The following is a 16,606-nucleotide window of genomic DNA, read 5'->3' on the forward strand; positions in this document are numbered from 1 at the left end:
TTTCTGGGTGAACTAGTAAAGTCAAGCCATTTTTATTTGTTAAGTGCTTTTCACAAAACACATCGTTTCAAAGCAGCTTTACAGAAAACTATGCTGTAAACGAAAATGATGCTGTATTATGTCTGTAATGTATGAAGGTCCTCAATGAGCAGTTATAATGAAAACATGATTACAAATCATGCTTTTAAAATGATTTTTAATGGCCCTCAGTGAGCAAGCCAAATGCAAGGAAATCAAGAAACCCAAAAGCTCGTAAGATGTTAGTTAATAGAGAAAACAAAACTTGATACCAGACTCAGCTGGGGGAGCCAGTTCCCCTCTGGCTATACGGCATGAATGCCAAAATTAGTTATCTATGTGTAATACAACTAAAGCATGCATTGACTAAAACAGAGTAGACGTTTAAAACCAAAAGATATTGATTAAGATGTAAGATTAAAAATAAAGCATCTTTGAAGTCCATCCCGAAATAACTGGAAGAGCACATAGATGCAGTGTCCTTTTAGTTGGAATTAATTTACTGTCTATGTATTCCCTTTAATAATACACAAATAAATTTTTTACAATTGCTTCAAATTTACTTTATAAAACAGTCAATACAAGTACTGTTTATTTTCCCAAGCTGAAATGAATGGGATACTCATTCATAGGAATAGTCACTCACAGCAATATAGGCTTGTGTGTCATTACTCTTTTCCTCTTGTACACTGAGGGATTTGATCTGAGTTTGGAGGTAGCTGTTCCACGGATCACTGGAGAAGGCAAGCTGCAGAAAGGAAAATAAAAATCACTCATGGCTAGCAGTGTAATGATTCCCAGTTACACGCAAGGTAGAGACTCTTGGTCAGGACAGCAGATGGACAGCCGGTCAATCTGGCAAACATTTTAAAGCCTGTTCCCACTCTACCCTTTAATCAAATAGAGATATACAAATGATCTTGTCTATTCATAATGAGCTTGGTTCTGGTTCACCTGTGAGGCACCACAGGCTCTGCAGGGCCCTGTGTTTTGCTTTGGCATAGGCACTATGGTGCTGGCAGTCTTGCTGTATTTGGGATAGGCACCAGCAGTGCAGTTGCAGGACAGTGTCTTTTGGTTGGCACGTATGGAAGCTATGATCTTCACTCTCTCGCAGCCCACGGTGGAGCAGTAGCTGTGGCCATCACGTCTGTGCCGTGTTTGTGCATACAGCCATAACAAGCTGGAGGAAGTCAGGAGTTAACAACAGGTTAAATATCTCACACTGATCAAGGTGCACTGTAAATAATTTGCTATTATTTGACGACATCATTAAAAGAAGAGTAATATTATAGACCAGTGGTTCTCAACTGGTTTATTATCATGACCCAATGATGGGTTGCAGCAGTAGTGTAGTCTAGGGCATATGCAGGCAAACGCCGTATGCCCACCTATCTTTCATAGGTTTTTGCATATATGCCCACCTAAATTAAGGGATGATATGTATGGCCGCCAGAATAACGAGTAGGATTTTGACCCAGAACTTTAAATCTACTGACGTGATGCCGTAGCACCATTGAGTGAATTGTGTTTTTATTTTATTTTAAAAAGTGTACAGAGATTCTCTCTCTTAACGCACACAGAGCTTCAGGAGGGGGGGAGCGCAACTGATGGCACAGGTAAGACAGACAGTCCGACTTAGCTGATTCACCAATCAGAACTCTGATTGGATATTTTCTAACCAATCATATTTTCTGTTTCAGTAAGTGGCAGGACATTTCCATCAAGCATCCCTGGAGTAACCATAATTTGTGCTGTAAATTTAAAAAGTTTAAATTTCACGCCCTCTATGGTAGAGGCAGAGCCGGAGGATGATGGGGGATCAGATTCTATTTCCCTGGGGGAGGTCACTGAGGTAGTCAAACAACTCCGCAGTGGCAAAGCCCCGGGGATTGATGAGATCCGACCAGAAATGCTGAAAGCTTTGGATGTGGAGGGGTGTCATGGATGACACGCCTCTTCAACATTAGCGTGGAAATCTGGGACAGTGCCTAAGGAGTGGCAGAACGGGGTGGTGGTTCCCTCTTCAAAAAGGGGATCAGAGAGTGTGTGCCAACTACAGGGGTATCACACTTCTCAGCCTCCCTGGTAAAGTTTACTCCAAGGTGCTGGAGAGGAGGGTTCGGCCGATTGTCGAACCTCGGATTGAAGAGGAACAATGCGGTTTTCGTCCTGGCCGTGGAACGACGGACCAGATCTTTACTCTGCAAGGATCCTGGAGGGGCCTGGGAGTATGCCCATCCGGTCTTCTTGTGTTTTGTGGATCTGGAGAAGGCGTATGACCGGGTCCCCGGAAGATACTGTGGGAGGTGCTGCGGGAGTACGGGGTGGGGGGATCCCTTCTTAGGGCGATCCAATCCCTGTACGTCCAAAGCGAGAGCTGTGTCCGGGTCCTCGGCACGAAGTCGAGTTCATTCCATGTGGGGGTTGGTCTCCGCCAAGGCTGCACTTTGTCACCAATCCTGTTTGTGATATTCATGGACAGGATATCGAGGCATAGTCGGGGTGGGGAAGGTGTGCGGTTCGGTGGGCTGGGGATCTCATCGCTGCTTTTTGCAGATGATGTTGTCTTCATGTCATCATCGGCCCGTGACCTTCAGCTGTCACTGGATCGCTTGGCAGTCGAGTGTGAAGCAGCTGGGATGAGGATTAGCACCTCTAAATCTGAGGCCATGGTTCTCAGCAGGAAACCGATGGAGTGCGTACTCCAGGTAGGGAATGAGGTTTTGCCCCATGTGAAGGAGTTCAAGTACCTCGGGGTCTTGTTCACGAGTGAGGGGACAATGGAGCAGGAGGTTGGCCAGAGAATCGGGGCAGCGGGGGCGGTATTGCACGCGCTCTATCGCACCGTTAGTCACGTAAAAGAGAGCTGAGCCGAAAGGCAAAGCTCTCGATCTACCGGTCAATTTTTGTTCCTACCCTCACCTATGGTCATGAAGGTTGGGTCATGACCGAAAGAACTAGGTCGCGAGTACAAGCGGCCGAAATGGGCTTCCTCAGAAGGGTGGCGGGCTTCTCCCTTAGAGATAGGGTGAGGAGCTCAGTCATCCGTGAGGAGCTCGGAGTAGAGCCGCTGCTCCTTTGGCGCTGAAAGGAGTCAGTTGAGGTGGTTTGGGCATCTGGTAAGGATGCCCCCTAGCCGCCTCCCTAGGGAGGTGTTTCAGGCACGTCCAGCTGGGAGGAGGCCTCGGGGAAGACCCAGGACTAGGTGGAGAGATTACATCTCCACACTGGCCTGGGAACACCTCGGGGTCCCCCAGTCAGAGTTGGTTAATGTGGCTCGGGATAGGGAAGTTTGGGGCCCCCTGCTGGAGCAGCTGCCCCCGCGACCCGACTTCGGATAAGCGGTTGAAGATGGATGGATGGATGGATGGAATTTAAAAAGTCACAGTATGACCACCTCTTCAGCCACTACCACACAACTGGGTTGCAGGACTGTTCTGATAGGGCCATAAACAGTAGGGAATAAAACAATGCTAATTGCAATAAAATGAAAAGAAACTACCCGCATAATCATGCTTAGTTAAGATAGCAAAAGAAATGGGCTTTCAACTATCAACTTTTAAAAGGACATTTTGTGGGGGCCCTGAAGCAAAACCAGTTGAGAACCACCGTTTTTAGAATGTTTAGACCTTAAGGTAAAATGACAAAAGCAAGAAACTAAAAAGCATGAGTATAGAAGACATAATTGGATTTAAGCAGTTTAGGTCCTAACAGCCCTGCAGCCTCTTTGTGAAGTCAATATGTTGACATTAAACATATTTATTCTTACCCAACAGATCTGTCGAAAAAGTACTTTCTCTCCAGCTGTCGTTTCTCTAGATCTGACATGGATGAAACAGGGCCGTAGTCCTCTATTCCATCAAAGCCGTTCTTCTGCTTGTTGTAGATGTCTGATGTGATCTGGAAAACTGTATCATTTGGGTAGCAGAGGCCAAGCAGAGCCCAGTCACCCCTACACCACAACACAGTCAAACAAGCATGTCGGAACATCACTGCATTTTACCTCCAGCAACTACATCTAATGCAAAATATCATGGTTATGTGAAACAATTAGGCTAACTTTTGCTAAATTCAGCTAATTATGGTGAGGTATCGGAGTAGGACTTGCTTACTGGTCAAAGTTAATAAGTGAGAGGACTATTTCTCTCGACGCAGGTCCATTCCAGTGCAACGTGTAGCTCTTGCCCATCATCAGAACAGGCTGGTATTGCTGGGATGGTGCTGTCTGGCTTCTGATGCCTCTCATCACCATAGGCTTATCATGGTACTCATCTCTGCTGATGGACAGGCTGAGATTAGATGCACCCTGTGTCTGTATGTACACCTGTATGGACCAACAATTAATAATTAAAGAAATAGTTCACATAAAAATGAAAATTCTCTGATCAATTAATTTCATGCCATCCCAGATGTGTATGAGTTTCTTCTGTTGAACAAAGTTATTTAGAAGAATATCTCAGCTCTGTAGGTTCTTTTAATGCTAGTGAATGGTGACCAGACTTCACAGCCGCCAAAAATCACATAAGAGGCTGCATAAAAGTAATCCATAAAACTCCAGTGCATTAATATATGTCTTCTGAAGCAATGCAATTACTTTGGGTGAGAAACAGATAACTATTCCAAACCTATTTATTATAAATCACAACTCTCACTTTCAGAATATGAAAGAATGTGAAAGTGGAGATTTATAGTAAAAAAAGGACTTGAAAATTGATTTGTTTTTAACCCTCACCTATTAAACATAAATCTAAGAGTTATATGGATTACTTTTATGCTGCCTTTATGTGATTTTTGGAGTTTTAAAGGTCTGGTCACCATTCACTTGCATTGTATGGACCTACAGAGCTGAAATATTCTTCAAAAAATCTTTATTTGAGCTCTGCAGAAGATAGAAATTCATAAACATCTGGGATGATATGAGGGTGAGAAATTGAGAGAATTAAAAATGTTTTGGACAAACTATTCCTTTAAGTTGTAAGAGACAAGAATTGAGGAGACATATGTCCATATGTAGATGCCATATAAATACAAAAGCAAAATGAGAGAGCTATTTATTTACCTGAGAGTACTTGCCACTGCACACAACCCCATTCCAATGGGGAACGTCTACACATTGAGGATGGCGAATTAGGAAGTTGTCGGATCTGCCCACATATGTGTCTGTGTAGTTGCTGATCGAACCATCCAGGTCATGAAAGATAGAATTTTTATCGCCGTCCAGATCATTCTGCTCAAACCACTCACCTGAGCGCCCAAAAAACGCTCTCAGAGTCACCTGGATGATTAAAAGAGGTTCAGTGATCACAAATAACGAAATTAACCATGAAAGCATGTAAAAGCTTAACCTGAAATTACGTTAAACTACACCTTGATCCAATGAAGTGCCATTCAGAAATAACAAGTGAGACAACTCTTCACCACATCCAGGACCTTTACATTGGTTCTTACCTCCCATATATGCTAACTGCCAGTTGCCAGAACAGGGACATATTTCAACATTACTCAACACCACAGGAGGTAGAGCAGATGGTGACCAATCAAGAAAAAATAAACAGGTGGGCCAACAAAAATTCTCACACGGAAACAAGCATTAGCAACACATAAGGTAAATAAGCATTATTAACTAGACAGAATCTAGGGGTGGATTAAACCAAATGATTAAAGAGCTGGGCTTCGAAAGAGAAGGTCTCTGACACCTTGAGGCAGGCAATTAAGTCCAGAATGCCCCAAGGGGCCAGTTCCTGCAAATAGTTTACAATAATTCAAAGCATCGACAAAACCAGTAACAGATGGAAAATAATTTGTTTATGAAAGAACGACAATAAACAGAATTCAGGCTGCAATTTATACCCTAAAGGCATACTCAAAACTGTACAGTTGTGTTGGAGGTGTGGTCTAGCAAATGCAGACATATTCAGCCATGGTGCTTGGATGGAGACGAAGGTTTGATTCTGGCCTGCATCCTGATCTCATTTCCTTTCTCTCAAATAATTTGTGTCAATATCAAGTGGCAAACAATCCCCATAAAAATACCACAAATTTTAGATAATTTAACAGACTATTTAACAATGTTACAAATTATTACAATTGAAAAATTAAAAACTGAGAACAATATACACAATGTTTAGTCTGCAGAAACAAACTGTGTGTGGCAGGGCGGAGGGCGGGGCCGGGTCGTGATCCTATACACCGGTCCCGTATTAGGCTAATTACCGCTAACCGCTAACGATCTCTCTCTCCCGCACGGCCCTCTGCAGTCAGCCTTTAAACCTCACGGAGGCATAATTAGCCTAATACGGGACCGGGTGTGTAGGATCACGACCCGGCCCCACCCTCCGCCCTGCCACACTGTGTAATGACTGTGTCTGTTACATGAGCTGGTAGTTACAGTACAGCAGTGTCAGAAGGCATTTTAATATTTTCCAAATCCTATCTTTGTGTGTATGTGTGCTTGTGTGTACACTCACACTCGGGTGGAAGGAGAGAGAGGACAGGTTGTTTCTAGGTGTCAGCTGCCAGATGTTTTTCAGGCTGAAACCCACAGCCGTGGTGAAGCGCTCTGCTGTCGGGATGAAGGCCCGAAATGTGCTGTTTAAGATTCTCACTGGACCATCATTTATCTGAAAACCTCGGATCGGAAATGTCCTGATAAGAGCAGAGCAAAAATCACATGCCATGTATAAGGAATATGTACATGATTCTAAAGGGAACAAAACAACAATCCAGCATATTTTCGCCACACTTCAGTTTATCCAATAGGATCTCATTTGATTCTTAGAGGATTATTATTTGATCCCATAAGGATCACTTCTAAATAATGATAGAAATTCCAAAAGGAATAATTTACATACTCTTACGTGCTATGACCGTGCACAGCGTCTTATCAAATTTTTGTGAAAACACAAATTTTAAGTGAAATTTTCATGCCAGTGCAAAGAGCAAGTGGGCGTGGGTGGTAGTGTTTGCGATACTGTGGGTGTATGCATGTTAATGAAGTTAGTTAATATAGTTAATTGCTATAAACCTGAGAAATAGGTCATTGTGCAAAGAAGTTTCAAAAGCAGGTCTTATCTCAGCACAAAGTCCAAACTCAGTTCCTACACTTGCAGTTTGGAGATTCCAACAGCAGGTAGTAATAAAGTTAATGTCCAAACTCTAATTATTAACATGACGATCACTATGGTAGCCATATGAAACAAATATTTATGAGATTTATGTTGAACTATCTTTAGGTCATTATTATGTTTATATTTACAATTATTATGATCTAATCTGTATTGGTATTTTTTTCCACCTGCTGTCGTAAAGTGATTTTTAAGTGCAAAAGTGGCCGGTGGAAGTTGGAAAGAGAATTTTTTTTGGATTTGATATAATTTTTTGGACTAGTTTTTTATTTTGATTATATTTTTGTTTTGAATTTATAAGTATTTTTAGTTTAAATTTTTTCGTGTTTCAATAAATGAATTAGAAATGGTAGAAAATCTGGGAGAATTTTTCAAATTTTCAATAGGCATTTTTCATGCGTCTAAAAGGAGCGTGTCACTGTTATAGAAATGCCTGATATTAAACAAGGATGCAGATTATGCACAAAAGAATGTTAGTCCATATTTGTATTCTTCTAATTGATTCTTTATAGCCCATTTACACTACCCACTTCTTATGAATGTGCTGGCTTTGTTTATATCGCAGAGGCTTTACAGGAACTGGACTATATAATAGGATGCAGGTGGTTCCGAAGAAGAACCTCCAAATTAAATGATACTTGACACTGTCTATTAATGCTTTTCTGACATAATTTTGCCAAACCCACTTGCGCCTAGACTTTGTAAATGCTTGCACAAAAATGCCAAATCTTCCTGGCCATGCCAATTGACTTTGCGTGTATGACTTATGGCATGGCGATGCACTTAGCGCTACAGCTCTTAAAATGTTAAGCCGTAAATGTTACATTAACATGAATATCTCTCTATTTTCCTTTCTTTCTCTCACATACTTGTTTCTTGGTAGAGTCCTCGTCTTTCTGTCTACTCCACTGATGCCCCAGTACTTATTTTGCCCTCCATTGGTACCCCGATTTCTGCTTTCACCAACAAACAGAGACTGGGAGACCTCCTGACTGGACCCCTCATCTTTAGGGTAGCTGCCATCACTGCATTCAGGAGAGCAAGGAGATTGTAAACACTAGTTTCATTAATTTTCTGCCCTGACACTAGCACAGACAAGCTCACAAGCTTGCAATAATTTTCCAATAATAAATGATCTTTGCAGAACAAAGAGACATTTTCTTAAATTATTATGCCTGCAACTAATCACAAAGACAACAAGAAAATGATTGCCCATATGCACACGCTCACCATAAACAGAAAAATGACACAGTACCTTGCAAATGAGAGTCCAACCCCATTGTCTGCAAATCTATCAGAAAAGCAATAATCAATAAACAGAAGATTGCTATATTTTTTATTTACATAATGGGTTTCTCAAAAGATGTTGAGCTTATCAGGGTCCAGAATGGCAAGGTTGTTTTCCTTACCCTGAGTTTCGTATAATGATGTCACCTCCGCGGATCCAGGCCCCCAGATCATTGTTCTTAAAGGAGATGAGAGTGTCGATGAGAGCAGCCACTCGTGGCCTGTTTAGATCAGAGTTCTCATGAGGTCTGAACCTGAGACAGAAAAGAGAAACAATGATAATTCATGAGCATGAAAGTTGAGATTAGGTTGCGTTGGATTGCACCTCCCACAAATTATTAGGCACCACACTAGGGCTGGGTAAAAATAGAACTTTCCAATTCTTTGCAATCTTTATTTGAACAATTACATTTCTTTAAATATACATTTCTTGTTCCAGTGGATGTGGGAAGATTTGTATCTCCCTTCCGGTACGTGCAGATTTTCAGACGAACTTGCTCTTAACATAAATCTAGTTTAACAAAAAACTTTTTTTTAAATAAATGAATGGACAAATGTCAGGAGCTGGCACCCTGAATCTAGCGTAATCAACACTAAAGGTATATGTATGCAACAGAAATGTACCTAACTGAACTGATATTGAATCAATTCGAATTGGAACTGAATCAAACTTTGTGAATCAGAATCTAATCAAATCTGGAAATCAGTGGCAAAACTCAGCCCTTACAAATGCGCTGTACAATTTATACTTCCATATAAGTATGTATACATGTTGACTCAGAATACGTGATATTTGGAATAAGAAAGGAAGCAAAATATACACTGACAGCATACACACACACACACACACACACTCTGACAAACTCTGTATTTATAGTGTAGTGGGTGTGGCCTCAGAAGAGACCAGAGCTCGGTCCAGTCATACCATATTCTCTCAGCACTGCGGAAACTCTATCTGGGAAGATATGTTTTCTTTATAAGCAGAATCAACAAATCAAATACTGTAGAGCTACACACATTTAGATTTATTGATGAATTCCAGCATGTTGGCTTACCTGGCGCTGTTGTCCAAACAGAGGTATTCACGTGGGTCTGCTGCTGTGGCATTGGTGCTCTTGACCTTTCTATCGATAAAGAGGCCAGCCTGAGACAGAACAAGAGAAGAGTCAAAGACTTTTCCCTTGGAAAGCATAATTTGCCATGTGTGATACAGTGGCAGTGTTTTTATGTGGTGTAAGTGAAGCCTGGTGCAATGTAGAGCTTCTCCGCACCAGGAGTGTCTCAACACTTAGCACACAGCTCAACTAACAAAAACAAATGAGTAGTTAACAAGAACATTTGTATAGTGCAGTGTGTTTGGATATTGTCACACAAGTTCACAGCATGGGACTATAATAGGAGTATTTCGGAGAAACGATGAAGAAATGCCTTGTTTACATACAATAAAACATTTTAACTTGCAATTGACTACATGAGTCTTTCCTCAAGCCACATTTCATACCATATTATAAATCCCAAATGATTTATGAATTGTAGTACCATGAGTCAGAGGCAGGAAATGCTAACTTCACAGCAGGGTAATGGGTATTAAATTAACATCTACATTAACACACCTGAACATTGTGAAGACCATTTAGAAATAAGACTGCATAATTAAGACATAATTAGCTCAAAGATGGTTACAATATTCACCACTGGGGAAAATCCAAGTACCATGAAGCATTGTTATTTTTAAAGGTTAATTTCTGTTGTGCTGCCATTTGCCAGCCTATTTGTGAATTATGCAATTGCTTGGTGCAGTTTTCTTTCTTGTGTTTGACATATTTCCTATTGAAAATGGAAGTTTGGGCACGACACATTAAAGGACTGGCTTCTTAATTGGAATTGCCATAGGATTATTCTATGCCAAAGCCATGAACAGGATTTGCTACTTGCTTGTTGATTCAAATGGATTAAAAGAAAGTTATTAGCCACTAAACTTTACTTTTGATTTCAAGGGGTCTGAAAGCCAAAGATGAGGCGTTAGGCTACCTTAAAGTTGGAATGAACACGGTTGTTATAGAAGATGCCCAGAGGTGTAAGCTCAGCTTTTGTATCTGGAATCAGTCCATGAGAGTCACCTGTAGAGGAGTTGTGAAAGACGTACCAAATCCCTGCATCCTGAGAAAAAGTATGTCAGACAGAGAAAGAGAGAGGTAATTCTATATTTTCTTTTTTTCCTGAGCCATCTGATCTCTATCAGAGAAAGAACTGTGGAACACCTGAGCCTTTAAAGCATAGATAGATTTATTCTCTCTTAACCTGGCCTGTTGTAAGCAAGGTTCAATAAGCTTTTCTCTTGTTAACAAAGAGTAGAGGGAACATCCTGTTTAAAAAAACTGAAACAAACTTAGTCAACCAGGAACAATTAAATAACACCAAACTGATCCGCTTTATACTGGCAAATAAATCTTTAATGAAGGATTAGAATGAGGAGATGCTATCTGTGATTGCATAACCACCTTGATGTTCTCAATATGACAAAGCTGTCGAATAATTTGAAAAAGCACAAATATAATCAAAGAATGTCTGGAAAATTGTGTTATGCTTACTGCTCGTAAGAGATCACAGGGAAAATTTATCTTTTGGTCATATAGTTTGTGCATACCTGTGAGCCAGCTGCTGAGTTACTGATTAAATGATTATTGGGGTGTGCAATCCAAAATGTAGATACTGCCCTAGAAGACACACACACACACACACACACACACACACACACACACGACAGAAAAAAAGGCATGTGACCTTAAAATACATTGAAATTATGTAGCATGCATGTACATTAAAATATACATTTTAACCTAAAATCTTGATGTTGACAAAAAGAAGTTCACGGACATGTTATGGATAATTTACTCAAATACACTTCACAGTCAATATAACTGATGTTACTTTATAACCACACTTTCCCACTTTTAAACAAACTAAGATCTACACTGTAACTACAACTTATTCCAGCATTTCTCATCATCCTCTAATTCAAGATCTACAGCTACACAAACACACACACCCTCAAAAAAATTCTGATCCTTCTGAAAACACCACCTCCTTAGCTTCACTCTGCCTTGGAGTGTGGGTGGGTTATTGCCTGAATAAGACAAAAATACTATCGCTGAGTCTCAGGAAATGAGAGCCCTGTTCTTTCTCCTGTTATTTTACAAAACAATCCAGCAGGTCATACTGTCAAGGTCAGCTATCCAGAACACAACAAGCAATCTGTACATCAGGAGAGCTTCAGATAAAACACTCATGCACAATTTCAAGTGGCGTGGCTGAAGACACTGAATATTGCTCGTTTTCAGCAACAGGAGTAATCACAAACAGTAAATTAATATGTGCAAGTGTGAGCTGGTGGTCTCTTACTTGCACTCGTTTGCAGGAGATGGTGTATAGCCCTTATGTACTCGGTCTTTAATTTCTATGCACATGCTATCATTGCGGTCAGTAGGTAGAATGGTCCCCGGCCTGGTCAACAAGCCAAGGTTATGGAAAAGTATGTTCCTTTGTTCGATCCCATCCTCCAGGAAAAAACAATGTCCCAGCGTATCATAGCCAACCGTGTCCCTGACCTGCAATGAAACATAATGGTGAAACAAAATGAGAAGATCATTGTGTAGAAATATGTAATTATTGAGGACACATAACATTTTCTTCCTTTACACTAGTCAAATTTTGGACACACCTCATTTTTTAATTATTATTTTCTTCATTGTAAAATAATAGTAAATGCAAACCATTGAAATAACATGATGGTATTGAATTTATGTAGTGGCCACAAATACAGAACAAATCAAAACTATCTTATATTTTAGGTTCTTCAAAGAAGCCACCCTTAGCGTCCATGAGGAATCTATCCACCTGAGATGTTTTTTAGGCTGTATAGAGCACACTAATCAGCTTCACCAATCAGAGAACCAGAGCCAACATAACCCACGAAACGTGCCTCAGAACGGCCACCCACTCCCTTGACACACCGTGAATGACGTTATCAAGTCAGTGTCTCTTCACCCTTAAACTACTTATCTTTTTGTATTGGAATATTTTGCAATAAACATTAAATATATTGTTTCTATACTTAAAATTAACAACCTAAATCAATAGTTTTATAAAATTCACATTGTTTTTTATTCAATGGCATCATTCGCAGTGCATCCATGGTATTGTAGGCGTGCCTATATATATATATATATATATATATATATATATATATATATATAACAAATATTTGTATTATAATTTTTTTAAATATAGCTTTATAAATAAATGAATATGTAAGGACAATTTAGTATCTTTATCGTCTATAAAATGTTAATGTTAATATAAATGTTAAATTTCCAAGCCTTGTGTTATTCAAATTACGTATGTGCACACAGGCGTGATGTTTCTATCTCTCTGTATATTTCTCTCTTACCAGTAGGCCGTTGGTAGCGTGTATAGTCACGCATCGGGAGAAAGAGTGATGTATGGAGAGGGAGTCCACATAGGCAGGGTCACTGTAGCCCCCGCGTTGGTCCACATCTCCACACATGTGAAAGTTCACAGGGTATCTGCCCTTCTCCTGCTGCTGACCCATGTGCTTCAACTCTACCTGAGACAGGTGTACCGACGAGAAGTTCCCCAGAATCTGAACATATACAAAAAGGAGATTAAATACAAAGTGTTGACCACAAATAAACTTTTTTTTGTCTTTTGATTAGTGGTCAGAAGAAATACAGTATGTGAGAGTACTTAAAAAATCCATTCCATACTTCCAGAAAAATTACAATGAGGTTCAGTAATATTAAAATACAAATATTAAATTCAGCTGTATGTTTTTCAGTTCTGTTGTCAAACATTAGACACAAATTAAAGATTTTAAACATACATTTAAGCTTATACATTTAAAATACTTTCCATTCACAAAGATCTAATCTAAATTAGCATATACTAGTCCCAGGATACAAAGCCTGTGATTTCTCCACATGACAGCACCAGACAGCTTAGTGTTAAATAAATATACATGTACTCACTTAGTAATTCCCAGACACAAACATACACACAGACCCTCAAACAGACCTTGATGTGTCCCCCGAAAGTGTCATGGCTGAAGTACTGGCACCAGTTTTTTCCATAGCAGGATTTTTCCATTTCTCCTTCAATAAGGATATTCCTTGAGAGGAGAGCCACCTCTGCACGCATGTCCACTCCGTCCAGTATCTCTCCCACATGAGTGAACTGAGGCTTTCCTAAGAAATTCCCACACATAAATACACACCCCATAAAACTCCCCCATTAAACTGCATTGAATTTGCCTATTAAATTACAAGAATACAGTTTGCAAATATGATTTTTGATTTATTTAGAGGCAACTTGCAAAAAGAAATAATATGCAACATCTAAATATAAAGTTTTAATTTATCTTTTTCTATCAGAAGAATGAATAAAGAAGAATACGCTGAAAACTTTCCCTTACAAAATCTAATAGATGCAGGAAGGAAAGCAAAATGCCCAAATGTTCAGATTGCCCTTTACACATCCAGAGTACACACAGTATCCTTCCGGAATGGCAAGAGTTGGTAACAGCTTTGCCAACTGGACACAATACACAAGGTGACATTTGAACTACATTCTTTCAATGAAGGTCAGACACTGAAGACTTCTCCCAAGCCTGGTGTACATATGTGCTGGGGAAAATGGCCAAATATTTTCCACTCTCTACAAAGTTGGACATTAACATTGGAAAGAAATTACTAAAATGGATAAAGTTTATCTGTTTTTAACAGGGTGGAGATAGTGGAATTCTTGTCTATAGCCACTTCTGGCATCTGCTCATAAATGGCAGTTTGTTTATGGTATTCTGGTAAACAGTCCTCTCCCTTTTCCTGTCACAAACTCACTGACACTGTCATCTCTTAAACTCAGCATCCTTTTATATAACTGCATTCCTCAGAGGGCCATTAACAAAACCAAAAGAGATCTCATCCATCTGTAATTAAATTACAGATGCTCTCATGATTTACAACATGATATTTTATGCTATTTTAATGCTGTCATGCAGTGTACAAAGAAACAAATCATCCAGATTCAGGCCAGCAACACTGTAAAATGTCACACCAACAAACCTGGAGGACATTGTTTGTGTTAACATACACACATTTACCACAACCTCACCTTGAATTCGAACCTGTTTTCTGTTGCAGTGTGGACAGGGGAGCAGGATGAATTCCTCGGCCTGATGCATAGAGTAATCTGTGCTCGCCACCACAATCCGATCACCTGGTTTCCAGCTGCTGACATCATCTTGAAGGTTCAGAACCACTTTATCCACTGCATCCACTTGGAAGCCTGATATGGGGTAACCTTGATGGTAGAACAAAGGCCAATGTAGGTCACAGTGCATAATGTACCTTTATTTTAGAAAACATATAACTACTTAAATAACATTCAGGCTATGGGATCAGAGTCATAACTCTGTATATTGTTTATGGTATGACTAATTCTATATGATCATGATATAGTTGTTTTTGCTGTAACTTCAACGAGAAAATGGTTAATCAAAAAAGAACTAAATAAAACATTCAAACTAATATTATTGCAACGATAATTTTGACTCTAAATTCTGATGAGTTGCATTAGAAGCAGATGTAAAACAGCCGATATACGCTGAGCATTTACACCTACTTATTCATGCAATTATCTAAATCAGCCAATCGTGTGGCAGCAGTGCAGAGCATAAATCATGCAGATACTGGTCAGGAGCTTCAGTTAATGTTCACATGAACCATCAGAATGGGGAAAAAACTTGATCTCAGTGATTTTGACCATGGCATGATTGTTGGTGCCAGACGGGTTAGTTTGAGAATTTCTGTAACTGCTGATCTCCTGGAATTTTCACACACAACAGTCTCTAGAGTTTACTCAGAATGGTGCCAAAAACATCTAGTGAGTGGCAGTTCTGTGGACAGATATGCCTGGTTGATGAGAGAGGTCACCAGAGAATGGCCAGACTGTTTCGATCTGATAGAAAGGCTACAGTAACTTAGATGACCACTCTGTACAATTGAAGTGAGCAGAATAGCATCTCAGAATGCACAACATGTCGAACCTTGAGGCGGATGGGCTACAAAGCAGAAGACCACATCGGGCACTTTATTAGGACCATAGTGTTTCAAATAAAGTCTCAGTGAGAGCACTTCTCTGATGCATCTAGATTCTTTCTTCAAAGATTCTGAATCGATTCCCAAACATTCTGATTCGATTCGGAGTCAAATTTAAACTGCAGCAGTGAAGTGATTCTTTTGAGCCATTTTGAACCATTGTCGCTGACTGAAACTACAATCACCGAAATTCATTCACCAACACAAGCACATAGCAACAGCAGAGTTTATTTGGGATAATTAGTCATAAAACAACATGAAAGACGGGCTTGAGCCTGTTATTGCACTGATTTGCACAGAAAGTGAACATACAGCAGAAAATAATGATGAAACAGTTCGGGAGACGTGGGTGATGTTTTTATTTTTTGTCTCTCAATGCCTTTCTCTTCTCTTGCGCTATATTTCTTTGGCTAATGCTCATTTCTGTTCTCTTGAGTCACTCGTCTGAACAGTGCACATATGAGATGATTGATTTCTTAATGCCGCAACCCCGCTATTTGTCCTAATTTACTAACACCTATGGTGTGGAAAGGAAGCTGACATCTGCCCTCTCACAGAAGCAGATATCTATCTCATGTAGCCACCCTGGAACAGCAACCGATAGTTGTGGTTATAGTTATAGGCTAGTGATCGATTCATTCTTAATTGATCATTTAATACTATGGGGAAAAATATGCATTGTGATGAATCATGAGGCCAGTGAAGATTCACACCTCTACGATATACAAATGTCTGAGACAGCACATCAGAATTCTGAAATAATGTGTCAAGTTGCAACGTTGCTCAAAAACGACACAAAATTCTGCTTTGTGTTACACTGAAGTCCCTTTCAAGGTAAGTCATTCCACTCGGACACCATCTTGGTAATGCTCTCAGGCAGCTTTTCTCTATGAATACAAGTGGCATAAACGTACAGCTCCTATCTACATGAATGGGGAAAGACCAAAATGATTGGTCAAGATTACAATCTAAGAACATATTTCAAATCCGTAGTAAAAT

General features: G+C 39.9%; 1 protein-coding gene across 2 annotated transcripts in view; it reads right to left on the minus strand.

Moving 5' to 3' along the window:
- The window catches only part of LOC127626988 (cell surface hyaluronidase), a 36,152-nt gene that overhangs the window by 3,969 nt on the left and 15,577 nt on the right, over positions 1 to 16,606 (minus strand). For both annotated transcript variants that reach the window (XM_052103171.1, XM_052103179.1), the window contains exons 6-21: positions 14,622 to 14,810; positions 13,527 to 13,696; positions 12,883 to 13,095; positions 11,835 to 12,040; positions 11,080 to 11,149; positions 10,464 to 10,592; positions 9,488 to 9,576; positions 8,555 to 8,686; positions 8,401 to 8,436; positions 8,015 to 8,170; positions 6,489 to 6,666; positions 5,081 to 5,296; positions 4,134 to 4,345; positions 3,791 to 3,973; positions 973 to 1,201; positions 665 to 766 (exon numbers count right to left, since the gene is read on the minus strand). In XM_052103171.1, coding sequence (XP_051959131.1) covers positions 665 to 766; positions 973 to 1,201; positions 3,791 to 3,973; positions 4,134 to 4,345; positions 5,081 to 5,296; positions 6,489 to 6,666; positions 8,015 to 8,170; positions 8,401 to 8,436; positions 8,555 to 8,686; positions 9,488 to 9,576; positions 10,464 to 10,592; positions 11,080 to 11,149; positions 11,835 to 12,040; positions 12,883 to 13,095; positions 13,527 to 13,696; positions 14,622 to 14,810 — 2,510 coding nt within the window. The remainder of the gene's footprint in view (positions 1 to 664; positions 767 to 972; positions 1,202 to 3,790; positions 3,974 to 4,133; positions 4,346 to 5,080; positions 5,297 to 6,488; positions 6,667 to 8,014; positions 8,171 to 8,400; positions 8,437 to 8,554; positions 8,687 to 9,487; positions 9,577 to 10,463; positions 10,593 to 11,079; positions 11,150 to 11,834; positions 12,041 to 12,882; positions 13,096 to 13,526; positions 13,697 to 14,621; positions 14,811 to 16,606) is intronic.

The sequence above is a fragment of the Xyrauchen texanus genome, chromosome 3 (genome assembly GCF_025860055.1).
Source record: "Xyrauchen texanus isolate HMW12.3.18 chromosome 3, RBS_HiC_50CHRs, whole genome shotgun sequence".
Classification (NCBI taxonomy): Eukaryota; Metazoa; Chordata; class Actinopteri; order Cypriniformes; family Catostomidae; genus Xyrauchen; species Xyrauchen texanus.